Raw genomic sequence first — 27519 nt, forward strand, 5'->3', positions numbered from 1 at the left:
ATTTGTCATTACTAGAAGGGCATTCTGTTAGCAAAATGATGAATGGCCTTTCAGATCATGATGCACAAATTTGAAGTCTAAAAGATTTTTGTGCTGCAACACAGGTTAAATATAGTTACCAACTTTTTAGGAAAGCTGATCCAGTTGCTGTAGAGACTTTTGTAAACCTTATCAAGGAACAAGAATGGCAAGATGTTTGTAGTGCTGATACAGTAGACGATAAATATAATGCTTTTCTCAAGACTTTTCTCGTGCTCTTTGAAAGTTGCTTTCTGTTAGTACGTTCAAAACAGGGTACTAGCACAAACAGGCAGCCTGGGTGGCTGACTAAAGGTATAAGAATATCGTGTAGAACAAAGTGGCAATTATATCAAAACATTAGAAACAATCACAATCTAATTGCAGCAGCCCATTACAAACAGTATTGTAAGATGCTTAAAATGTTATTAGGAAGAAAAAAGTATGTGGTATGCAGATAGAATAGCTAAGTCTCAGGATAAAATTAAAACCATATGGTCAGTCGTAAAGGAAGTGGCTGGTCTGCAGAGACAGGTCGAGGATATAGAATCAGTGCGTAGTGGGAATGTCCGTGTTACTGATAAGTCGCATATATGTACAGTATTTAATAATCACTTTCTGAATATAGCAGGTGAACTAAATACAAACCTAGTCCCAACAGGGAATCATATAGCGCTCGTAGAAAAAAGTGTTCCGAGACTGTTACCTGAAATGCTCCTCCATGATACTGACAAGAGGGAGATTGAGTTAATAATTAAATCACTGAAGACCAAGAACTCTCATGGATATGACGGGGTATCTAGCAGAATACTGAAGTATTGTTCCATGTATGTTAGCCCAGTACTTAGCCATATCTGTAACTTTTCCTTTAGGAGTGGTCGGTTTCCTGACCGATTAAAGTACTCGGTAGTGAAGCCACTTTATAAAAAGGGAGACAGGGATAATGTTGATAATTATAGACCTATTTCTATGCCATCAGTGTTTGCTAAAGTTATCGAGAGGGTTGTATATACAAGGTTACTGCAGCATTTAAATTCACATAATTTGCTGTCAAATGTACAGTTTGGTTTTAGAAATGGCTTAACAACTGAAAATGCTATAGTCTCTTTTTTCTCTGTGAGGTTTTGGATGGATTAAATAAAAGGTTGCGAACATTAGGTGTTTTCTTTGATTTAACAAAGGCTTTTGACTGTTTTGACCACAAAATATTACTGCAGAAGTTGGAACATTATGGAGTATGGGGAGTAGCTTACAATTGGTTCGCCTCTTACTTTAAGAACAGAAAGCAGAAGGTAATTCTCCGCAATATTGAGAGTGGTAATGATGATCAGTCCCAATGGGGTACTGTTAAATGGGGCGTTCCCCAAGGATCGGTGCTGGGGCCACTGCTGTTTCTTATTTATATAAATGATATGCCTTCTAGTATTACAGGTGATTCAAAAATATTTCTGTTTGCTGATGACACCAGCTTGGTAGTGAAGGATCTTGTGTGTAATATTGAAACATTATCAAATAATGTAGTTCATGAAATAAGTTCGTGGCTTGTGGAAAATAATTTGATGCTAAATCACAGTAAGACTCAGTTTTTACAGTTTCTAACTCACAATTCAACAAGAACTGATATTTTAATCAGACAGAATGGGCATGTTATAAGCGAGACGGAACAGTTAAAGTTCCTAGGCGTACGGATAGATAGTAAGCTGTTGTGGAAAGCCCATGTTCAGGATTTTGTTCAGAAACTAAATGCCGCTTTGTTTACCATTAGAACAGTATCTGAAATAAGTGACATTTCAACACGAAAAGTAGTCTACTTCGCATATTTTCATACGCTTATGTCATATGGTAATCCACAGAAATGTCTGGGGTTTTTTATCTTCCACAAAGTGCATTAACTGGAATAGAGGTATGAGTTACTGATAATACTTATACATATGGACAGATTCTATGAAAATCTCTGCACACTGTTCTACACTGCTAGAGGGGAAATTGATTCTTAGCCATCCTGTAGAGCGGGTGTGGTATTCTTCTGGGAAAGGTGACTTCCCCCACCACAATGACAGCTTGCATTTCAGTTTACAGAGAGACAGAACCTTCCCAGCATTTCCTGTCCAGTTCTCATATGTGGGTAGAAGAAACTTCTCTGAGCTGGTGTTTATATACTAGTCATTTTGAGTTCATTAACTGAATACTTAATTGCTGCTGTTAAGTGAGTTTTTGTGTAAAATAAGTTTCTATAAACAGTGGCTGAGAAGTAATTATTTAGTAAGTGTATTGATGTCAGTGACCTATGTAGTGCTGGTGGGGAAGGGATTGGATTGGTAAGTGTGGTGTTGTAGTCAGTTGATAGTGGATTAATTAATGATAAGAAAGTTCCTTCACTTTTCTCACCAGTAACTGTTACTGGGAGACTGCATAAATCTCTTCCATTCAGGGATTGCTGGCACTCGGAGAGTGGGCTGCACTGAGTGGAGCCAGTTACCACACATCCCCACCACATCTAGTAAGGTGAATGTGAATATGACTAATGGAATGGGACTGATGATGTTCAGTCTAGAATACTAATCTGGTGTAATGCATTACTGACCTGTGTTGAAATATCTGAAGTTCTGTAACACATAAGTGCCCTACTTGTGTTGCAGAGGGAACCAATTCAAGCCTGTTGGCATCTTCATAAGTTGTGAGAGCTGTGGCTAGGGTGATGCATTTGGTACACCTCATACTGAGAAAAGTATTGCTGCCAGTAATAGTGGCACAGTGAAACTGACTTTGTCCAAAACATATTGACAGCGTGTTATACTTGAGGCAGGCTCGTCAACATAGTAGAGTTGACAGCTACAGCTGATGAGCCTTATTATATAATAGCTCACTTAACAATTGCAAATAACTACCAACTTAAAAACTGAATATAACTCCACTATATAGACAAGAGCTCAGTGAAGTTCTTTTGTCTACTCCCATAAGATAATTGGACAGGAAATGTTGGGAAAGTATAGTATCTGTAAACTGAAAGTGATGGGTGAAGTTGCCTCTTCCAGAATGCTATAACTGCCCAATAGGGTCAGTGTAGACTAGTGTGCTGAGATTTATATAGATTCTGTCGATATACATTTCTTGTATTAGTATTATTAGTTACTCACATCTGCATTCCACATAATGTTAGCACACATTGTGGAAAATAAACACCCCTGGTAGCATCTGTAAACAGTATTGCCAGTGATTTGTAAGATAAGATGCCCAAGGGTCAGTACAACTTTGTGAAATACCGTGTAGTTGCTTATTGTGATGTAGAATCATAGAGAGAATGGGGAATAACCTGCTCGCTCTTCAGTTTGCAATTTTATGAAGGAGGGAAATGCATGACCACTCTATCATGACCTGCCTTCCCTCCCATTACCACCCAACACCCCCATCCCGATCCTGATACACCTCTGTAACACAATTTATGCCTTCATATGCACTTAGATGTGATACACACATTTAATATTTGTTCTTAACCCACTTCATAGAAAACTGAACATTAATTTTATACCATTGAAAGACTACTTTTAATAATTTGCAGATTATTTTCATCACCTGCAATGTGGAAACCATTGATCCTAGAGAAAAAATGAAATGGTCTTTTTGCAGTTAATTGAATCTAGTTTTATTTTGTATTGGGTAACATTTTCACTAGAAGGCACAGTTTTTGAGCTATTCAAGGAAAACTTAAAAAAGTGACCGTTACACCCCCTCCCATTCCCCGCACCCCCACCACAATGCCCACTCCCCACTGGTCAGAAATTTTAGTATGTTGTACATGGCACACCCTCCTACCACTGTACAAACATTTGTGATCATACGACTCTTTGCTAATTTTCATTTGTTGACTGGACTATATTGCACAATAGTCTTAGCATAGAACTTGGGATTGACTGTTTTAAGTTCCTCCATAGAATACATCTGCCTGCCAGATAACAGAGCATATTAGAATTCAGGTGGATAAAGTGACCAAAATTCTGCGAAGAAGACATTTGCATTTTTATACTGTCACAATATTTTCTCCAAAACATTTTCCTAGCTGTTGAATATGGTGGCATGCATTTAGCAGATGTTGTTGTTGTTGTTGTTGTTGTTGTTGTTGTGTGGTGTGTTGTGGTGTGGTCTTCAGTCCAGAGACTGGTTTGATGCAGCTCTCCAAGCTACTCTATCTGTGCAAGCTTCTTCATCTTCAAGCACCTACTGCAACCTACATCCTTCTGAATCTGCTTAGTGTATTCATCTCTTGGTCTCCCTCTATGATATTTACAGTCCATGCTGCCCTCCAATACTAAATGGGTGATCCCTTGATGCCTCAGAACATGTCCTACCAACCAATCCCTTCTTTTAATCAAGTTGTGCAACAAATTTCCCTTCTCCCCAATTCTATTCAGTACCTCCTCATTAGTTATGTGATCTACCCATCTAATCTTCAGCATTCTTCTGTAGCACCACATTTTGAAAGCGTCTGTTCTCTTCTTTTGTAAACTGTTTAGCATCCATGTTTCACTTCCATACTTGGCTACACTCCATACAAATACTTTCAGGAAAGACTTCCTGACACTTAAATCTATACTTGATGTTAACAAATTTCTCTTCTTTAGAAACACTTCCCTTGTGATTGCCAGTCTATATTTTATATCCTCCCTACTTCGATCATCATCAGTAATTTTGCTACCCAAATAGCAAAACTCATCCACTACTTTAAGCATCTCATTTCCTAATCTAATTCTCTCAGCATCACCTGATTTAATTAGACTACATTCCATTATACTTGTTTTGCTTTTGTTGATGTTCATCTTATATCCTCCTTTCAAGACACTGTCCATTCCGTTAAACTGCTCTTCCAGGTCGTTTGCTGTCCCTAACAGAATTACAATGTCATCGGCAAACCTCAGAGTTCTTATCCATGGATATTAATTCCTACTCCAAATTTTTCTTTTGTTTCCTTTACTGCTCGCTCAACATATAGATTTAATAACATCGGGGATAGGCTACAACCCTGTCTCACTCCTTTCCCAACCACTGCTTCCCTTTTATCACCTCGACTCTTATAACTGCCATCTGGTTTCTGTACAAATTGTAAATAGCCTTTCACTCCCTGTGTTTGACCCCTTCCACCTTCAGAATTTGAAAGAGACAGTTCCAGTCAACATTATCAACGGCTACAAATGCTAGAAAAGTAAGTTTAAGTTTACCTGTCCTTAATCTATCTTCTAAGATAAGTCGGAGGGTCAGTATTGCCTCACGTTCCAAAATTTCTACAGAATGCAAACTCATCTTCCCTGAGGTCAGCGTCTACCAGTTTTTCCACTTGTCTGTAAAGAATTCGTATTAGTATTTTGCATCTGTGACTTATTCAACTGATAGTTCAGTAATTTTCACACCTGTCAACACCTGCTTTATTTGGGATTCTTCTTGAAGTAGGGCATTTTGTGTGTCTCATACATCTTGCTCACAGATGGTAGAGTTTTGTCAGGGTTGGCTCTCCCAAGGCTGTCACTAGTGGTACTGGAATGTTGTCTACTCCGGGGGCCTTATTTCGACTTAGGTCTTTCAGTGCTCTGTCAAACTCTCCACACAGTATCATATCTCCCATTTCATCTTCATCTATGACCTCTTCCATTTCAGTAATATTGTCCTCGAGTACATCGCCATTGTATAGATCCTCTGTATACTCCTTACTCCTTCCACCTTTCTCCTTTCCCATCTTTGCTTAGAACTGGTTTTCCATATGACCTCTTGATATTCATACATGTGCTTATCTTTTCTCCAAAGGTCTCTTTGATTTTCCTGTAGTCAGTATATATCTTACCTCTAGTGATATATGCCTCTACATCCTTACATTTGTCCTCTACTCATTCCTGCTTAGCCATTTTGCACTTTCTGTCGATCTCATTTTTGAGATGTTTGTATTCCTTTTTGCCTGCTTCATTTACTGCATTTTTATATTTTCTCCTTTCATCAATTAAATTCAATATCTCTTCTGTTATCCAAAAATTTCTACAGGCCATCGTATTTTTACCTACTTGATCCTCTGCTGCCTTCACTATTTCATCTCTCAAAGCTACCCATTCTTCTTCTATTTTATTTCTTTCCCCTGTTTTTGTTAATCGTTCCCTAATCTATCTGAAACTGTCTACAACCTCTGGTTCTTTCAGTTTATCCAGTTCCCATCTCCTTAAATTCCCCCTTTTTTGCTGTTTCTTCAGTTTTAATCTACAGTTCATAACAAATAGACTGTGGTCAGAGTACACATCTCCCTCTGGAAATGTCTTACAATTTAAAACCTGGTTCCTAAATCTCTGTCTTACCATTATATAATCTATCTGGAACCTTCCAGTGTCTCCAGGTCTCTTCCATGCATACAACCTTCTTTCATGATCCTTGAACCAAGTGTTAGCTATGATTAAGTTATGCTCTGTGCAAAATTCTACCAGGTGGCTTCCTCTTTCATTCCTTACCCCCATTCCATATTCACCTACTACTTTTCCTTCTCTTCCTTTTCCTACTATTGAATTCCAGTCACCCATGACTATTAAATTTTCGTCTCGCTTCACTATCTGAGTAATTTCTTTTATCTCATCATATATTTCATTAATCTCTTCGTCATCTGCAGAGCTAGTTAGCATATAAACTTGTACTACTGTGGTAGGCGTGGGCTTCATGTCTATCTTTGCTGCAATAATGCATTCATTATGCTGTTTGTAGTAGCATACCTGTGCTCCTTTTTTTAAAAAAAATTTTTATTCATTATTAAACCTACCCCTGCAGTGGCCCTATTTGATTTTGTATTTATAATCCTGTATTCAACTGACCAGAAGTTGTGTTCCTCCTGCCACCAAACTTCACTAATTCCCAGTATATCTAACTGTAACCTATCTATTTCCCATTTTATATTTGCTAACCTGCCTGCCCGATTAAGCGCTCTGACATTCCACGCTCTGATACGTAGAACACCAGTTTTCTTTCTCCTGATAACAATGTCGTCCTGGGTAGTCTCCGCCCAGAGATCCAAATGGGGGCTATTTTACCTCCGGAATATTTTACCCAAGAGGACACCATCATCATTTAACCATACAGTAAAGCTGCATGCCCTCAGGAAATATTACGGCTGTAGTTTCCCCTTGCTTTCAGCCGTTTGCCGTACCAACACAGCAAAGCCCCACACATTAGTCTGGCCTCTCAACAGACAGCCCTCCATTGTCGTTGCACCTACGGTATGGCTCTGTATCGCTGAGGCACGCAAGCCTCCCCACCAACGGCAAGGTCCATGGTCCATGGTTTGTCAGCATTAAAACAATCTATTCTGAAGATAAACGTTATCACTCAGACATAAAGTTCTGAAAGCTAAACACCTACTCTTGTACATGCAGCTGTAGGTTTTCATCCCAAATAAACGTGAAAGTATGTCAAGAATACTGAGTAGTTCACTTATTTCCCAGTAGGCAGATAAGGCAAAGGATATTACATCAAATAACAATGTGCCCCTTCATTCTCCAAAAGCAAATAATGTGATTTAGAGCAGGGACAAGAGTATTAGAAATAAGAATCTAGCAATCTGTGCAGTTCTACTGTAAAAATAAATATGAAGTGTAAACTAGATTGACTCACAAAAATCCATGTCAGTATTTTTAGGCCAGACAGATACAGAATGGCAACGACAAGTTGAGGAGCTTTATATCTCAGACTGTACAGCCTAAGATGTAAAATTTATGTTGGTTTGGAGTTTTAAAACTTATGAATAATGATTTGGAGTTTTCTCTTCTACAGTTTCTAAATACCAGTTTGCCATTGTAAGTTGAATATTGATTACATTTGTTTCTACTTTCTGTAATATCACTTGCAAGTCAAAAAGGATTTTAATATCAGCCTATTGTAAAGCAGCATGCAATTTTGCCATTTGCCCCTGCTGATAATTTTTTTCTTTCCAGGCATTATCCAATTGGTGTCCTTTATGATTTGTACGCATCTGAAAGTAACTTGCCTTGGAATATAACTGTACATTTTGAAAAATTTCCTGAAACAGAATTACTTCACTGCCCTGGTAGGTAAGTCCATGTTATTGTTTTAGTTACATAAATAATTAGTGTCATATTTATCATTAAACTAGTCAAACTATGAACAATATGTTGTCTTTTAGAGAAGCTGTGGAATCACACTTCATGGCCTGTGTGAAAGAGGCGGATGTTCTAAAACACAGAAGTCAAGTTGTATCAAACATGCAAAAGAAGGACCATATGCAGTTGTGGCTTGGCCTGCAGAATGGTGAGTGATACATATATCTCATTACAATAATGAAATTCCTCCCAAGAAATTGAAATAATGATGTTTATTTGCTTTGTTGTGTATGTAATGTTGACATCAATCTACAGATGAAACACTTAAAGATAAGTAATTTAAAATTGAGCTGTTCTCGTGCTATTTCATGTGGGGTATAATCTCCTGTTTCATTAATGAAGTACTTGTATATTTATTTATTTATTTAATTTTAGAGGTGCTAAGTGTGCTTTACTACAAATGTCTTCTCCAGCATTCTTCATCATATTTCACTTTTGTATCAGCCTTCATTTATTTTTGTTGAGGTGCATTATTGAAACACTTTGTAGTCATGCTCTCCTAGAACAAAAAGGGTCATAAAACAGAAACAGTGTTCATGCTTGGAAAGACTTACCCCACGAGCTCGGGGTTTTTGTTGGACCTTCAGCCATCACCTGCCCCTTTGCTTTCACTGTTTTAGGAGAAGTGGATAGTTACTAGTTCTGAGAGTCCCTAGAGTTTGTTGTGGTTGTTGAACAAGAAAAAGGTATGAATATTCACTTTTAGCACGAGAATTGACAACTTCCATGAATATTGGGATGGGTAAGCACGAGGTGGCTGGGAGCAAAGTGGCATTGAGTTATGTGAATTGCAGGACATTGTTTGTCTGTGGTCATACTAATTTTATTTGTTTTTTGAAATCAAGGACCATTCTTTGGCATATGTGGTCACAACAACTAGCTGTACTCGAGGAATATCAGAACAGCTTTCTATCTGTAGTATCATTTCTGGTGTGTCCTGGGGATATCTGGTCTGGATCTGAGTGAAGAGCCTAAACCAGCAGCTTCATTGGTTCTGTAACATTGTTAGTTACAAATTTCTCAACTTACACTGTACTGTGAAGGCTTTTAAGGCTACCCTGGGTTTTTTAACTCCAGAATGCACTTAGTTATTTTTAATGATGGCTGAAATTCCTAAAATCACAAGTGAGAGCTAAGCTTAAGAAATTGAAACATATAGTTGATGTGGGAATTTGGAACATAAAAGCATGTCATAGATGAATTTCTGTGAAGCATATTATTAACAGATGTTGAAGATCAATCAGTTTAGTAGTGGTTAATAGTAAGTGTAGGTTCCTCTTCTAATGTCAGAATTATCTTTTAAATGAGTATCTATATATGTATTTTTGTTATTTTCAGATAAGTTTGATCCATTTTGGGCAACCAATAGAAAACTCATGGAAGTTACTGGTGATGAGACATTTAAGTATATACCATTCCGCTGTTATAATAGTGAGGAGCCATTCCTGCAGAAACTGGTGAAACCTGTGACAGAAGAGGGGCAGCGCAAAACCCTTCAGCATTTGCTACAAGAAGTCTACCCAAATTTACCCAACGGTATGGGCATTCACTCTATGTAAACTAGAATTTTAATGTGATTATTCAGTTTCTCCCGGCGTATTTGTGATCAAAGAGTCCACGGGTATACCACCAGTTCATAGTGTGAAACAGGGGTAGTACTTCATAGTGCTTCTTCCCAAGCCATCCTGAGATTGTAGCCATAGTTTCGGTTGATAAGATGGTCGCTGGTGCGAATTTCGATGGCCTCTCCAACGATGCTGTCCCAGTATTTCAAAGTCGATGTTAAAGTCCTGGTATATTTGTATTTTATCACATGACTCTCAGATATATTGTCCTCTGTGACCACCAACTTACGATACATTAGTCAAGTGTGCTGCTGGTGTTCTCAGCATTGATCTTCAATTGTGGGCCTGTTTTCCGATATATGTCTTGCCACATTGGCACGCAGTCTGATATAGAACAGCCTCCTGCAACCTAGGTCATCTTCGATACTTGCCAATATTGCCCATGTTTTATTGGGCATGCAAAAGAATGTTTTTACTCAGTGCTTTTTCAGTATGTGTGCAATTTGTCTTGATAATGTGCCAGTATGTGATATTATAGACAGTGGCTACCTCTTCCTCCATGGCTTCTCCACAGGTTGGATGAAAGTTGAGTGGGCACGCCTAGGAGCTCAATTCATAAGAGCACCCGACATTTGTGGCATGTCTAATTGCTGAAATACTGTGTCCGTGGGACCCTATGAAATAGTAGAATTTTAATATTGGTGTGTTCTGTTTTCTTGGGTTTTTTATAGTTAAGTTCTTGGTGATGTCTTTATATTTAAATGTAACATGCAGTTTTGGGTCTCTTGCAATGTGTTATTAAAAGTGTGACTTGGTAAATGTACATACAGTAATCAGTGTTGAGTGTTGTTGTTTCTGAATTTGTACGAAAGAAAAAAAAAATATTTGTGAAATTAATTGTGACACAAATGATGTGCGTTTCCTAAACCACGACCTCTCAACTTAGACTGCAATAATTCTGAGAGTACCTTATCAGTCCCGATGGTCTTATTTCATTATAGTGTTTAAAATCAGTTTGGTATAAAAGTTGCTTAGTAATTCTGAGAGTACCTTATCAGTCCCGATGGTCTTATTTCATTATAGTGTTTAAAATCAGTTTGGTATAAAAGTTGCTTAGTACATTTTTAGCAATTGATTGACTCAGAACTTAAGCATACTTGTGGCTCTTTGACTAGATCATCCTCTATCTGGTAAACTTTGTGGGGACTGTATGTAACTAAATTAACTGTTTCTGAAGAAGAAAATGAAATAATGTAGAAGAAAATAGGGTAAAATTCGATCTGCTGGTATATGAATTAGAAGAGTCTTGAAAATTGCTATAACTCTGTACTTAATACTTGGATACCTGCCATGGCAACAGGCCGCTGGCATTCTACATTTTGAATATTCTGCCACTGGCTTCTGCAGAGGCCGGCCACCACAGGCCACATGTGATGGGCAAAATGACGTGTGCACACGACACGGCATCCACTGCGCTTGCTGCCAGAGCCCCCCCTCTTCATAAGTGCAGTGCTGCAGATGTTTGCACTCATATTGTGTTCATACATATTGTCAGCAACTGCTTGAAACAGTACTTGCTGCTTGAAACAGTACTCGGGTTGCCTATAAGTTTGTGTCTATGTTCTCAACTATTGTTTGCTTGTGACTGGAGAAATAATAAACTGTGGTTCATTGTGGCCATGTTGTTGGTGTTCTATGGTACATTACAGTTGGCGATGAGTGTGGCTTTCACTTCTAAGTGCTCAGTCTATTTGGTTGTTCTGTCGGTTCTTCTGGACATGGAGGTAGAGCTCCAATCTCTCATCATCCTATCCCCCTTGAGACGATGCGACCGAAGACTGGGAGGCTTATGAGAAGCGGCTGCAGCAACACTTCCTCACTTCTGGTGTCACTGATGAAAACGGGTGTAAGGCTTTATTCCTTTCTTGGATTTCTCCTTGGGCCTACCAGTTGCTGTGCCCATTAGCCCTGATCCAGGAACCCAGATCACTTTTGTTCGACATGTGCACGTTGTCAGACTATCATAATAAATGCAAGCATGTCTTTGCAGGCTGTGAAGAGTTCTGTCATTGTCATAAACAGCCCCACCAGTCATATCAGGCTAGGGTGCCCAAACTCCATGGCCTCAATTGCAAAAATCAGTTGGTTAGCAACACTCACCATGGTTACATACTATGATCCGTGATGCCATCATTTGATTGGCTTTTGCGAGGAGGTCTATCAGTGTGCACTGCAGTATGAAATTCCATGTCTGGCCAAAGTATTAAATATTGTTCAACATTTTAGGTGCTGCTGGTGATGAGATTGAGACTTGGTGTCACATCATTGGGTGGCTTCTGTTCCTGGCTGTTGGCGTCAGTCAGTTGTCTGGGGAGGACGATGGAAGTGTGAGTGATGGACAAAATACTCAGTCTGCAAGTAGACACAGATGAAGCCATGTTTTATTGAACTCGTGAACTGATGTGGATTTGTTATCTCCGGCATTGTCTCTGGGTACTCGACATTTAGTGAGTTACAACAAGCAGCATATTCCAGTATTGAGGCAATTTACAGCTCCCACTATGTATAAATCTATGCTTCATTCCTTGACTGTTTTGGTAGCGGATGGTGCTGGTACTGCAAATTTGTTCAGTCTGGATGTTTACAATGCTTTTTGTTTTCCCATTTCAGATACGGTTCACTTTGTTCCTGACCAAGTCCCTTACCAGCAGTTTGATTCTTCATGTTCAGAGTTCTTGTCTCTCTCCTCAGATAAGTTATGTTGTGCCACTAATTTTGCAGCCCACATTACCCTGAAACATATGGTGCAGCCACATTTGTTCGTGCACACCCTATTCCAGTGGCTTTGTGTGATAAAGTGAAATCGGAATTGGGTCGAGTGAGAGGCCTACACCCCCTTGTGATTTTTAAAAAACCTACTGGTCTGCTTCACCTCTGCGGCAACTTCAGAGTTTCGGTTAATGCTCAATCTATCATTGGCCCCTACCTTCTATCTCGTATGGGTGAATTATTGACTAAACTCATAGGGGGGCAGTTTTTACCAAAACTGATTTATCTGAAGCCTATTTACAGTTTTGTTGGATGAGGATTGTAAACAGCTCCTTAGGATTAACATGTCCTTGGGGTTGTACAAATATTAGTGCCTTCCAACAATTTTTCAGTATTTTTTGGAACAATTGACAATGTCCTTTCCAGGGTGCGTAAACTACCTCAATGACATCATTGTGATGTGCACGTCCATGGAAGAGCATTTATGTAACTTACGCAACTTGTTCATAGTCTAACATACTGCAGGGTTGAAATGCAGCCATGTGTCGTGTATGTGGGTTCTGAAGTTTCTAAGGATGGTGTGAAACCTTTATGTCATCATGTCGCCATTTTCACAGTTCCACCTCGCCCTACAAATGTCAAAGAACTCAGTGATTTTAGGTAACATTGCTTACTGTAACAAATTTATTTCAGGTCCGGCCGCATTCGCTCATCCCCTCCACGAGTTATTCCACAAGAACATTCCTTTTCAATGGACTTCAGCCTGCAAGTCCACGTTCACATTTTTTAAATCTAAATTACATTCTGCTTCGTGTTAGGCTACTTTCCACGCTGGCCATCACCTTGTTCTGTCTACGGACAGCTCTCAGTACGGACTTGGGGAAATTCATGCACATCAATATGAGGATGGTTCTGAATGCCCGTAATCCTTCTGCTTCATTACTCAACAAAAACAGCATTGCCTGAAGTGTTGGGCATCGTTTCTGTCATGCTACAAATGTGAAATACATTTTAAGCCTACATCGCAACATGCCAACATCAATGTGCTGTCCCAGCTTCTTCCCATCACTGCCAGTCCAGTTTTACATGCTTTTGATCCTCTGTACAACTGTTTTGCCCATAATCCCCACCTTCTGGTATTAGGTGGTGTTCTTAGTTATGGACGAGCTGTCATGTAGGCATGTGATTCTGGCCACCTACAGTGGAACGACTTCAGCTCCTACAACAGGGACTTTGGGGGAAAGGGGGGGGGGGGGGGGGTAGTATTTTACGTGCCAAGTTATTGGCCTGTCAGGACATGTTTTGGCCCAGTATCAACGGTGACAATGTACATCTCCTCACTGCCTGCTCTCATTGTGCTACCCAACAGGCGGTGCTCTCTCCGTGGACAACACCACAGCGTCAATGGGAATGCATCCATATTGATTTCGTTGGACCCGTCCTAAATTATTCTTCCAGGTTTCTGATAGTCAATGCTTTCTCCAAATTTCCATATGTTATCTGCTGTCCTTGGACATCAACCGTGGCTATGATTCAGGCCCTCTCCACCATTTTTTTTTCTATTGAAGGATTGCGTTATAAGCATGTGACAGATAACAATCCACAGTTTGTGTCCCAGGTCTTCTACTATTTTTGCGGTCATTAAAGCATTTGTCACATGACTGCTTGTCCTTTTCATCCTGAATCTAATGGGAAGGCAGAAAAATCTTGTTCATATGTTGAAGTTTCAGATGAAATAGTATGTCACAAACCACTCCATAGATGACACCTGAGTTCATTCAGATTTACGCTGGTGTGGTAGGATCGGAAGCTAACAAAGATGCTGCATGGTAGCACCCTTCCTGTACCTGCGCATGCCACCCCACCAACATCCATCAGCGTGACCATCGTCACTGTTCACTACTGGCTCTGCGATATGAGCTCAGGGGTTTGGTTGCTGACTGAAGTGGAGTCCAGCCACAATCCACAGCTGCCGAGGCTGCCACCTCTGTATGGTACACACCATGACCAGCTGCGTCCTCACTGCCACTACCACCTCATCCCTCAGCACCTGTCCCATCCTGGTGGGGCATCATTGCTGCAGGGGCAGACCTGCCCTCCTTGTGGGTGTTGCCACCTCCTGCTTTTCCTCCAGGTCCAGTTGTCTGGCACCTGCTGCTGGGCCTTCCCATGGTGCTTTGCTGTCACCTACGATTGAGGTTTCTCTCTGTTCCTTCTTCCTCCCTTTGTGCTCCTGAAGGCTGGCCCATGTGTTTGATGCCTAACCAGTGATTATGTTATGCATAATTCCCAGCCCCGGGTCAACAGGTGTGTTTTGCATGTACCCCCTGGTACAGGCCAGGCCAAGGGAGGCATGATTGCCTTAGCTGTTACCTTCCCACTTGCCAGTTGGTCCCTCTGTTAAGAGATCGTGAGATCTGCCTGAGGTATGAACAGTCACCTAAGGCGGGTGAGACCCCCTCTAATGGGAGCCCCCAGTTGGAAGAAGCATGCCATTGGAGACCTTTGAAATCATAGGTCCCCCCCCCCCCACCGCAATGAGCCAATGACCATCTCAGACTATATCCACTAAACGTCAGAGGAATGAGGCTAAAGATTTCATGACTCTCCCATCTGCACCTTGGTTCCTCATGGTGTCATTTTCTGAAGGAGGTCAGTCATTTGCTACAGTTAATGAGTTTATAATTTAGAGAGGTGTTATTGTAATTGCTGGCCTTGTGAAATCCTGCTCTCATTTGTGTAATGACACATAGCTTTTGGATACCAATTGTGATTCTTAAGCTCAGCAACTGCTTGCAGCTTCACTCCTTCACAGCTATCCTGTTCGTGTTGGGGCCCATCAAACACTGAATTCTTTGCGTGGTGTTATTTACGCTTGGCTGCTTGATGGTCTCACTGAGGGAGAAATCCAAACTTACCTCTCCGATCAGAGCGTCACTGTGGTCCTTGGGTAATGAAAAAGGTTGATGGAACCTTAGTGCTTACACACACTCTTTTTCCCATGTTTGATGAAATAGTGCTTCCATCAAAAATTAGAGCAGGCAGTGAAGTCATCATGGTCTGACCATACATTCCAAACTCAGTGCGTTGCTACCAGTGTCGATGTTACAACCACACTTGCATGTCCTGTCAAAACACAGCCAAATCTGTTACTTGTGGAAGGGATGCTCACGAGGGCGACTGCTCACTTTCTTTTCCCCTCTATTTCAGTTGTAATGGTGACCGAGCCACCTCATCCCCTGTATATTCCGCGTGTCTCAATGAGGGTGCCATCCAAGAGATCCAGGTGAAGGAAAAATCACCTTACCCTGTCACTTGCAAGTTCTTGGCTAGTTGAAAGCCCTGCATTTTACCATCTGGCTCTTACTGTACTGTTCTTGCTATGCCTTCCTCCACGAAGGATATGGCCACATAGACTTGCGACCTCCATTTCAGCACTGCTGTTGTAAAATTGCTCAGTATCATGGTAGCACCCCATCTCCTTCTCCTACAGCTGCCCAAGAGGCCACCAAATCTTTGTCCCAGGCAGCGAAATCACCTGCTACACAACCAGCAGGACAGAAAGGATAAAAAGAATACTTCTGTGAAGACTTTTTATGTCCCTCCAACCAATAATAGTGTGAATCTTCATCTGCCAACTATAAAGGCCCTAAGAAATAGAATAAAGGCTAACTGTCTTCTCTTTCTCTGACTTGGAGATCCTCTTCAACTGTTTCGCCGCGTGATACCCTCACCTGGCTGACCACCATTTTGCCAGTGTGTATCACCTACTGTTTTTCTGCCCTGGAATCCACAGGTCAATCCTGGGCCGGTGTCACTGTAGATCTCGAGGAACAGGATCCTCCAGCCTCTGTGGCATGCAGCAGAGAGTATTTGACGGCTGGCACTCGACAGCTGCTGAGGTGACTACCATACATTTGTTCCCCCCTCCTCATTCCCTATTATGACTCTCCTCTGCTGGAATATTTATGGCATTAGAGCCAACAAGGAAGAATTGCAACTGCTTTTGGAAGCACCGTGTGAGGTTGTTATCTGCTTCCAGGAAACGAAATTGTGTACTCATGACTGCTTTGACCTCCCACGTATCCTTCCAGACTGCCTAGACTTTCCTTCTGAAGATGGCATTCCATCTTGTGGGGGAGTTTTGCTGCTCATTTGGGATGATATCTATAGCCAAATGATCTCGCTGAACACCTGGCTGTAAGCTATTGCAGTCCGCATTTTCCTTCCTCTCTCCACCTTTCCTGCCCTCAGGGGCTCAGCATTTTTTTTTGCTGAGTACAGGCATGGTGATCCCGGGGTTCCTGTACTGGGGACCGGTAAGCGCTGCCAATTTCCTGTTAACGTAAGCTCTGGACATGCTTCAATGACCACTGTGTGGTGTGGCAGTCGAGCATTGTGTGTCGCAGGGAATGGGGATCTTGACTTCACAGCCCGGATTGCGAAGATGGTAAAAACCTCTATAAGAAACTCCTGAATCTCAAGGTGTGCTGCGTGCTGAGGAGATGCAGGGCTATTGATGTGGAACAGTCATTAGTGGTAACCTGTGGGGAACCTGCCGCACTTCAGTTGTATTAGGCTTACTCAGGCATGTGCAGGCTTCTGTCTGAGTCGACCTGTGTTTCTCTAGCTGCTCTTGGGACTGAGATGGAACCCTCTAAATCATCTTCTTCTCCTCCCAGTGGTAAGGGTGTACTGCCTGGGAATATTCACACCCAATCCTCCAAACAAATGAGGTAATCTGCATCAGTTGAATTATAGTAACAGGGCTCAAGGGGTCATAAATCAAAATGTGTTTTTGGTCTTTAAGAGGAAAGAGGGGACATTTAAAAGTGTCCCCACCTTCTATATCCATAAAGGCTTGGAAAGACTTGCTGGAAGCCTGAATTCTATTAATTGGCTGAGCAATGGATCCCTACTGGTCAAGACTAACATGGCAAAGCGGGTGTAACTACTTACAAAGACCAAAAAATTGGGTGAATATGATGTATCTGTTGAACTGCATAACTCCCTTCGCTCTCGCAAGAGTGTGGTCACATGCTGTGACATTATAGATATCGACATAGCCAAACTTACACAGGAATGGGAGTTACAGGGGATAATGGACATAGAGCAAAGGATGCATAGGAATAATGGAGAAATTGAGAAGACTGGCACTTTCATTGTGACCTTTGGTTCTCCAATGTTGCCTAATCACATCATGGCAGGTTTCCTCCGACTTGGGGTTAGGCCTTATGCAGTCCGCATCATTTTGGTCACACAATGCTGAGTTGCGGGGGTGAAGCGACCTATGGGAAATGGGGAAAGGAAGCCCATGAAGCTGGGATAGACTGTCCATCTCCAGCAGTCTGCGGTAACTGATCTGGGAGCCCCCAGTCTGGAGCTGCGACTGCCCTGTTTTTGCAGAGGAGCAAAAAATTCAGGACTCCCCCAAAAACATACATTTTTCGTATTAGGTGCATTGTGGTGCCGCCTACTGCCAGGCGCTCCATATCAGTGACCTCAGTAGTCATTGGACATCATGAGAGAGCAGAATGGGGTGCTCCGCAGAACTTACAGACTTTGAACATTGTCAGGTGATTGGGTGTCACTTGTGCCACACATTTGTAAGTGAGATTTCCACACTCCTAAACATCCCTAGGTCTACTGTTTCTGATGTGATAGTGAAGTGGAAACATGAAGGGACACGTACAGCACAAAAGTGTACAGGCCGACCTCGTTTGTTGACTGACAGAGACCGTCGACAGTTGAAGAGGGTCATACTGTGTGATAGGCAGACATCTATCCAGACCATCACACAGGAATTCCAAACTGCATAAGGATACACTGCAAGTACTATGACAGTTAGGTGGGAGGTGAGAAAACTTCGATTTAATGGTCGAGTGGCTGCTCACAAGCCACACATCACGCCGGTAAATGCCAAACGACGTCTTGCTTGGTGTAAGGAGCGTAAACGTTGGACGATTGAACAGTGGAAAAGCGTTGTGTGAAATGACGCATCACAGAATAAAATGTGGCAGGTTGTGGGTATGGTGAATGCCCGTTGAACATCATCTGCTAATGTGTGTAGTGCCAACAGTAAAAAATTCGGAGGCAGCGGTGTTACGGTTTGGTCGTGTTTTTCATGGAGGGGGCTTGCACCCCTTGTTGTTTTATGTGGTGCAATTACAGCACAGTCATACATTGATGTTTGAAGTACCTCCTTGCTCCCCACTGTTGAAGAGCAATTCGGGGATGGCAATTGCATCATTCAACACGATCAAGTCTCTGTACGTAACGCACTGCCTGTGGTGGAGTGGTTACATGACTATAACATCCCTGTAATCGACTGACCTGCACAGAGTCCTGACCAGAATCCTACAGAACACCTTTGGGATGTTTTGGAATGTCGACTTTGTGCCAGGCCTCACCGACAGACATCAATACCCCTCCTCAATGCAGCACTCCGTGAAGAATGAGCTGCCATTCCCCAACAAACCTTCCAGCACCTGATGCCTGCTTGAGTGGGAGCTGTCATCAAGGCTAAGGGTGGGCCAACACCATATTGAATTCCAGCATTACTAATAGAGTGTGCCACAAACTTGTAAGTCATTTTCAGCCAAGTGCACGGATGCCTTTGATCACACAGTGTAAAAACCACCAAGCAGATCTCCTATGCTGAAACCAAAAAAGAATGTAAGGCAACAAACCCTTTTGTCTTCACCACTTCTTATGATTCCATGTCACAGAAACCTTTTCCTAAGGCAAGGCCTTGATGCAGATCTCATCCGGTTACAACCATCCATCATCAGCACCTGTACTTGCATGTGTACATGCCAAGGCAAAACAAGTAAGGATAAAGCAGTACAAGCAGTCACCACAGAAAAGACCAGCAACAGTTCTGTAGTGAGTGTCAAGAAGGCACACAACAAACAGAGTGCCTCTAAATGCCCTCTTTCTCCCTCATGTCGAAGGGACAGGGTGCAGGAAAAGATGCACGGCTAAAGCTGTCTCGAGCGCCGTCAGACGTCATTCTTTCAGGTCTGACTGATGATGAGGACATCATGGAGTTAGATGCCTTGGATCCAGGCAACTCCTCCACTCTCCCTCGTTCGACAAGTGCTTCACCTCCACGGTCCAAAGATAGGGTTAAATTAAAACTAAGATGACGAAATGGCTCCCATCCTACAGTGGAACTTGCAGGGGTTCAGGACACATATGGAGGAACTCTGTTTCTTATCTCAGATTACACCACTGTGTCTGTCTCTCCAGGAGACTCATTTCCATCAGTCGTACATCCTTGAGCTACGAGGCTATGTAATTCACAAAAATGATGACCTGAGTGGAGAGAGATCATTACCGACTACCACTCCTCATCTCTTTCTCTTACGATGTCTTTACAAGCAGTTGCTATATTCGTGCAGATGCATCATCCGTTGACAATATGTTCCCATTACTTGCCCCCACATGATGTGCTTGATAAAGAGTCCGTAACGACCTGATTAACAGCTCCCCTATCCCTTCATCCTCTGTGGCGATTTTAATGCACACAATGTACTTTGGGGCTCTGCACCTACTTGCCCCAGGTGTAGAGCAATTGAGGCACTTCTTGTGTCATGCACATACTAGCTAAATGCGGGACAGAGCACTCACTTCTGCACAGCAACTGGGTTGTTCTCTGCCATTGCTCTCCCACTTTGCTCTCCATCTCTTGCTCACACTGCTCAATGGGAAGGGGTCGATGACTTGCACAGAAGTGATGTCTTCCCAATCCGGATTCACCTGCCAGATGGGGTGGAACCCAAAAGGAAACCGCCACAATGGGTGCTCGGTAGAGCCGACTGGACACTTCATAGCCAGTTGGCTCAGTTCAAACATTGTGCCGGGAACGGCACTCTCCAAACAAATCTGTGAGACATTGCCCAGACTATGGAAATATATTTTTCCACAGATACTGCAACAGCCAGTCAGGAACCATATTTACAGCACCGTAGAGTGGTTGCTGAGAGGTGTAGTTTGGACTTCCGGTCCACCTCTGATGAAGATAACAACTGCCCATTTTTCCATATGGGAACTGGATTCTGCATTGTCTGTTGCTCGTGACACATCCCCTGATCATGACAGGATCCATTACAGTATGCTGTGGCACCTCACAAGGCGAAGCAAAGATATCCTCCTCGCACTACTTAATGCCATTTGGGTGTCATGTCACTTTCCTGGCTCGTGGCGTGAGACTATTTTAATTCCTCTTTTAAAAAATGGGAAAGACCATACATGCTCAAGTAGTTACCATAGTGCTGCCCTCACTGGCTGCATGAGGATGACCATGGAGTGGATAGTCAACTGCTGTCTTGTCTGGCTTTTAGAATCCAGGCAACTCTTTAGACACTTTCAGTGTGGGTTCAGGAGGTATAGCTCCACCTTTGATAACCTTACCTCCTGGAGGTGGCTATACAACAGACTTTGCTACACCAGTGTCACCTTCTAGGTACATTTTTTGACATCGAGAAGGCCTACAATACTACTTGGAGTCTCTTATCATGGAGCAGCTTCATGAATGAGGTTTTATTGGTTGTCATCCCATTTTTATTCAGTCCTTCCTCTCGCCACGATATTTTAGATACCAAGTCTGTGACGTCCTGTCTGATTGCTTTGAGCAGGAGAACGGTGTTCTTCAAGGTAGCGTTTTAAGTCTGACTGTCTTTGCCATAGCTGTTAATAGCGTTACATCTATAGTGAAAAGCCCTGTCCAGTGTTCTTTGTTTTTGGATGACTTCTCTGTGTTTCGCTCTTCCTAAAGCTTCGCAACAACAACACATCAGTTGCAACTAACTCTTCAACATTTGGAAGAGTGGGTGCAGAAGAGTGGTTTTAAAGTTTTCCACCAAGAAGTCTGTGTGTCTTGTTTTTAACCGTTCTCTTTCCATTTTAATCTTTCCGGAGTTACTTTTAAAGACACAGTAAGGTTTCTGGGCATCATATTTCCCTCTAAGCTTACATGCTTACCACATCTTAAGGACTTGAGAAAAATGGTCACTTAAGACTTTGAGTATTTTAAAATTTCTTAGCCACAGTACATGGGGAGCAGACAGGATTTGGCTGCTGCGGTTTTACAGGACATTTGTGCGATCTCGGCTAGATTATGGGTGCATGGTGTATGAGTCTGAGAGACAATCTTATTTAAAGATGTTGAATATGGTGCACCATGAAGGAATTTGGTTTGCCACTGGAGCATTCAGAACAAGTCCCATACCAAGCCTCTGTGCAGAAGCTGGTGATATTCCATTTCAAGTCAGGCAATGGCTACTTACGGTGTGCCAGGCATATAGAACACTGTCCACACCATACAACCCAAGTACCATATCTTTACTCAGCCTCCACTGGAAAGGCTTTTTCATAACCGGCACCAGGCAATGAGGCCGTACGGGATTCATGCACAGGATTGCCATCTAGACATGGGAGTGGCCAGTCTTAATGTTTTACATCACGGTGGGAGCAGAATTCCACCTTGGCTTCTGTGGAGGCCCAGACTTAGACTTGACGAATTTTAAGAAAGATCATACGTCAGATTTTACATTTCAATCTCTTTCTTTTAAACATTTTAGGTATGCATCACGATTTCACGGTAGTGTATACAGATGACTCCAAACAAGGGAATTCCCTTGGCTGCCCTGTCATGTTCTCTGACCATTTCACCAGTATTTGCGTTCATGACGAGAATACCATTTTCTCAGCGGAGCTCCACGTGACCCTGAAAGCACTATAGCAGATGCATCATATTCAGGGCAAATGGTTGGTCTTAGTGCCTTACAATCGTTACAGAACTTGCACTTTTTTTAGTACGTAAAACTTTATTTAATTCAAAGATATATAGTAGATACAAGTTAAGTTTTAAAATTCATTACATTTTGTTTACAGTTTTCTATTTTTATAGTTATTGTTTTTATTGCATTACTGTGTTAAGTTAGTTTATTTCATTTTTAAAACCTTTTCCGTTTATATTTAAATTTTTTGTCGAATTTGAGTCTTTCTGTGTCATGATAATGGACTTGACTGTTTTAATTATAAGTTTTTGGTAGTGATTAATGTGGACAATATTTTTCTAATGTATTAGAAAACACAAAGACATAGAATTGGCAATTGAATATTTGCTTATTATTGATTTGGTGTAAGAAGGGTGATTTTGCTTTTGCTTTCACTTTTATTCCCAGCGAGGGCATTGGTCTAGCACTGAACAAAAACAAACACTGCACTCGATACTGAAAGAGAACTTCACAGAAGCCCTTTGATGGTTTTTCTGGGATGGCTGGTAGGTGTGTGCAGCCTGGAGCGGTGGGCTGGAGCGGCGGTGGGTGTTGCCGTGGGCCGCTGCCCTCCCTCAGCTGGGCTCCGTCCGCGGCGGTCGGCCTGGCGGTGATGGCAGGGGGGGCCTGCACGGCTCTCTTGAAGGCTGCTTCTATGACGATTCTGAGGAAGTTTGAGAATTCTGTTCTGTACCCTTTTGATCTCATGGCTTTTTGTTTTCCTCCCATAAGTACGAGAGGTATTCCATGAACATCTCCTTGTTTTTGTTCTTTTGCTGCATACACTGTTTGACCTAAAATCCAAGTGGTGGTTTGTTTCTTTGCTCTGGGGAATGGTTTTATGTCCGGGATGGTTAATAGTTCGATGTTTATCCTTTCAGGTGTACTTCTGTTTATCAGTGCCAGCATAGTTTTATCTCCCATATTTGTTTCGTTTCTCCACATTGGAAACGATGTTCCAAGGTATCGTTTTCATTACAGGTCTGACATTTTCTTGATGGTCTGAGGTGAATTGCTGGTAACCTTTCATTTGTGGGTACAGTGTTGTTTATTGCTTTGTATCACGTCACTTTGACGTTCGTATTGAGTGTGCTTTCGTGCAGGTTGAGCCACACTTGTCTCCAATTGTGCACGGGTTTCTTTGGTTCAGTCTTGTTCCGTTTCACTTCTCCTCTCAGTTCCACGTAAAGCTTTTTGGTCGTCCTCGTTCTTGTGTCTTCTGCTGTGTCTAGTACGTAACCTTTTTGGATGAAGTGTTCTCTGAGGTATTTTAATTTGTATGCATTTACCCAGCTGAGGAGTTGGTCCAGCTGATATATGACCAACTGTACTTGCTCCAGCGGCAGGGTAAGCAGGTATTATTCTGCTGGGGGCCAGGTCATGTAGGGTCATTGGGAAATGAACAGGCCGATCGGGCTGCCAAGGAGGCCTGCAGAGGACAGGATGTGGCACAGTGTCCTATTCCCTTGCAGGCTGTCATTTCTACACTACACAGGAAGTGCATGCAGTTGTGGGATGAGGAATGGCTGTCAGTGACGACCAATGAGCTGTGCTTGGTGAAATCAACAACCCAGCCGTGGCGTTGCTCCTGCCAGTTGCTCAGGCAGGATGAAGAGATCCTCACACATTTTAGAATTGGGCTCTGCCCTCTCACACACAGATTCTTACTACAGCAAGAGGATCCCCCATTTTGTGATGCTTGTGGCGTGTACATCTCTATCCACCATGTTCTAACAAAGAGCATTTTATATTGTGATGTAAGGGAAGAAGCTGATACTGGTGGGGATCTGCCCTCTAGCCACGCAGAGTGGCCGCGCAGTCTAGGGCACCATGCCACGGTTTGCGCGGCCCCTCCCGCCGGAGGTTCGAGTCTTCCCTCGGGTGTGGGTGTATGTGGTGTTCTTAGTATAAGTTAGTTTAAGGGGGACGTTGATGAAAAACACACCCTATTTCAAAAATGCACCAAATCCACAGTTTTGGAGATATGGCAATTAAATTTTGTACCATGCTTTACATGAAAGTAACACATTTACATATAACATACTTTGATTATATATATTCAACTTTTTTTTGAATGAAACTTGAAGTTTTATTTTCAAAAAATAATGTATGTTCCTTTTTCTCAGAAAGTATTCAAGAGATTTCTACAAAAATTTCTATTTCATCTGTTTAGATGTTGTAAGCTTCTCTCATGAGGTTTTTGGAATATGTCAAATAGGAGAATTTTCTTATTTTTTAATTGTAATTCCACAAGTAAAATTTTAAATTCATGCAAAATTCCGAGCATTTTGCCCCATATCTCAGCTTGCAATCAGAATTTCAAAATTTGCCCCTGAGACAAAGTTTATTAAGTTTACTGAAATATGTGTACAAAATTTCATAATTCTAGCATTTATAGAATCTGAGGAAAACGTACATAAACTTTTCAGGAGAAACAATTTAAAGTTCAACCTAACTTTTTTCCTTGGGTCACTTCTTCAGAAGGCACCACATTTGTACTCTGGGTCATCTTTCCCTTCAAGGCTTCTCATCTGGTTTTTTGTTGTCTGTATTCTTTCCTTTACCAGGTCTTCAACTGACTTTGCAGCTGCAGAGACGCACTGTAAATCTATTTTTCTAAGGATATCTTGAGTAAAATTTCCTATCTTGTAGCTCATTCTTTCTAATACCTTCATCCTTCCGACGTTCCCATCATTAAATACAATAACTGCATCATAAGTTGCAATTCTGTAGCAGATGCAAATGTGTTTTTAGGGCATCGTTTCCATATGAGTGAATTTAGAGACTCATTTGGATTTTGGCTTTTGCCATGAACACACTTTTTGAAAAGTGCAGGATCAACCAGAAACCTGTAAGTGGGCTTGACAAGATCCAGGATACAATTTGGAAGCCTCTCCTTGTGAATGTAGGGGTTGTTATTGAAGTGGTATTGAAGTGCTGCTTCAAAACGTGGGCGTGGCCGCAAGGTCACATCACACTTTCAATTAATTTTCAGGCACTTCAGATGCGATTTCAACATTGAAACTTTGGGAACTTATTGTCCCGAGTTGTACTAACAAATAAAAAATAAATAAAAAATTGACATTTTTGGTCAATTTTATCAATGTCGTCCCCCCTTAAGTAGTGTGTAAGTCTAGGGACCGATAACATTAGCAGTTTGGTTCCTTAGGAATTCACACACATTTGAACATTTTTGTTCTGCCCACTATTTTAGCTGATGATGAGACTAGTGTGACTAAGGTTTTAAAGTTTTGTGATGTGTCTGGACTCTGGCCTAAACTTTTAGGCTGAAGGTGTTAGTGTGTTGTGGAGTGGCTGGCTCCTCCTTTTTTTATTCTTGTGGTTAGCCAGCCATGTCCATCTGCTATATTGTTTTAGCTCCTTTTACCACTTTCTTCCTGTGTCGTTAATGTTTTACTACTATCGCAATACTTCGTTCTGTGGTTCTGTGTGGGTATGCACATAGTTTTCAAGCTTTTGTTTGCTGTGTTTTACGTGCTGTGTTGTCTTCCTGTTTAGTGTATTTTACTGACACTCATCGCAAACTGTCTTTGTGCGGGTGCTAAAGACCTTGCTGTCGTGCGCCCATACAAACATGTCCATGTCCGCCTTTTTTTGTTTGTAACGTCTGTATCCCTCCGTCATTTGCTGTCACCAGGGCAGACTTCCTCCAGCTTATTGGTCAATTCCCTCACCCCTTTTTGCTGCTCAGTGACTTTAATGCGTGCAATTTATTTGAGGCTCTTCAAGAATTTGTCAGAGAGGTGCCCCCTTAACTGACCTCAGTCAACTCAACCTCCTCTGCCTTAATACTGGAATGCTCACATTTATTTCAGACTTCATGCACACCTATTCCCATTTGGAGCTCTTGTTCTGCACTGCCCAACTTGCCTGTCATCTTGAATGGTCCGTTCACTCCGACACATACAAGGTCGACTGGAGGCTTGATTCTTCCCTGGCAGTATTCGATGAACAACATTTCCCCAGTTGTGATGACCAGGTAGAGAATGTGACAGACGTTATCCTTGCTGATCCAGAACATTGCATACCTTGCACTGTATCATTACTGTGCCGTGTCACAGTCCCCTGGTGGACTGAGGAATGCCATGATGCATTTCGCTTGCAGAGGCATGCTCTCCCCATTTTTAACCATCATCCTACAATAGTGAACTGCCTTTGTTATAAGCAGTTGCATGTACAGGGTCATCGCATTCTTCGGGATAACAAAACAGCCAACTAGATTTCATTTACTAGCTCTTGTGACAGTTTCATTCCCTCTTCCGTCGTGTGGGGCAACCAACGTCAGCTCTCTGGGACCAAGGTCCATTTCCTGATTTCTGGCCTGACCATAGCAGATGTGGACCCTATTGCTATTTCCAAACTTTAGGCCACTATTTTGTGGGGATTTTGTGATCCACCCACTGTCACCCCTCCTTCCTCCCTCGGAACCAAGTTGAGGAAGCTTGTGTGCTGATCTTGTCCTCTCAGAACCATGAATGCTACAATGCTGCTTTTACTATGAAGGAGCTAGACAATGCTCTCACTTAATAATGATATTTCGCCCCAGGGCTGGATGATGCTCACATTCAGATGTTGCAGCGCATTTCTCTTGAGGACAAGCATTTTCTCCTTCATACATATAATCGCACTTGGACAGGTAGCATGTTTCCCAGTTGCTGGTGTGAAGCCACCGTCACACCCATACCTAAGGCTGGTAAGGCCAAATGCCTTCCTTCTAGGTACTGTCCCATTTCTCTCACTGGCTGTGTTTGGTCAATTCCTGTGATCTACTAACCACGGCTCAATGTGGATTTTGAACGTGCCATTGTGCAGTTGACCGCAAATGGTTTTCTGCGAAAACACCAGACTGCAGCTGTGTTTTTTAATTTGGAAAAAGCATACAACACCTGCTAGAGGACTGGTACCCTCCATACTGTATACACATGGGACTTCCGAGGCCGCCTGCCTCATTCCCTTCAGGAGTTTTTAAAAGACAAAAGTTTTCAAGGTACATGTGGGTTCGGACTTTATCGACATTTTACTGTAGCCATTAACCCGACTATGGCCTGTCTCCTGACAGTTATATCTGGCTCCCTTTTTGTTGAGGAATTTGTGATGTATCACAGTTTTCCACAGACTTCTCTCCGTGAATGGTGTCTTCAGAAATCGTGGAACATCGACTGTGGCTTCCACTTCTCCTCTGACAAAATCGTTCGTATGAATTTCTAGCAGTGCAATTGGTTTCTTTCA

The 27519-nt window shown here is 42.1% G+C and overlaps 1 protein-coding gene across 1 annotated transcript in view; it reads left to right on the plus strand.

Moving 5' to 3' along the window:
• LOC124722985 (autophagy protein 5) overlaps nt 1–27519 on the plus strand; it is a 111283-nt gene that overhangs the window by 70888 nt on the left and 12876 nt on the right. The window contains exons 3-5 of the mRNA XM_047248154.1: nt 7968–8084; nt 8177–8301; nt 9492–9689. Of these exons, the coding sequence (XP_047104110.1) occupies nt 7968–8084; nt 8177–8301; nt 9492–9689 (440 nt within the window). The remainder of the gene's footprint in view (nt 1–7967; nt 8085–8176; nt 8302–9491; nt 9690–27519) is intronic.

This window comes from Schistocerca piceifrons, chromosome X (assembly GCF_021461385.2).
Source record: "Schistocerca piceifrons isolate TAMUIC-IGC-003096 chromosome X, iqSchPice1.1, whole genome shotgun sequence".
Taxonomy (NCBI): domain Eukaryota; kingdom Metazoa; phylum Arthropoda; class Insecta; order Orthoptera; family Acrididae; genus Schistocerca; species Schistocerca piceifrons.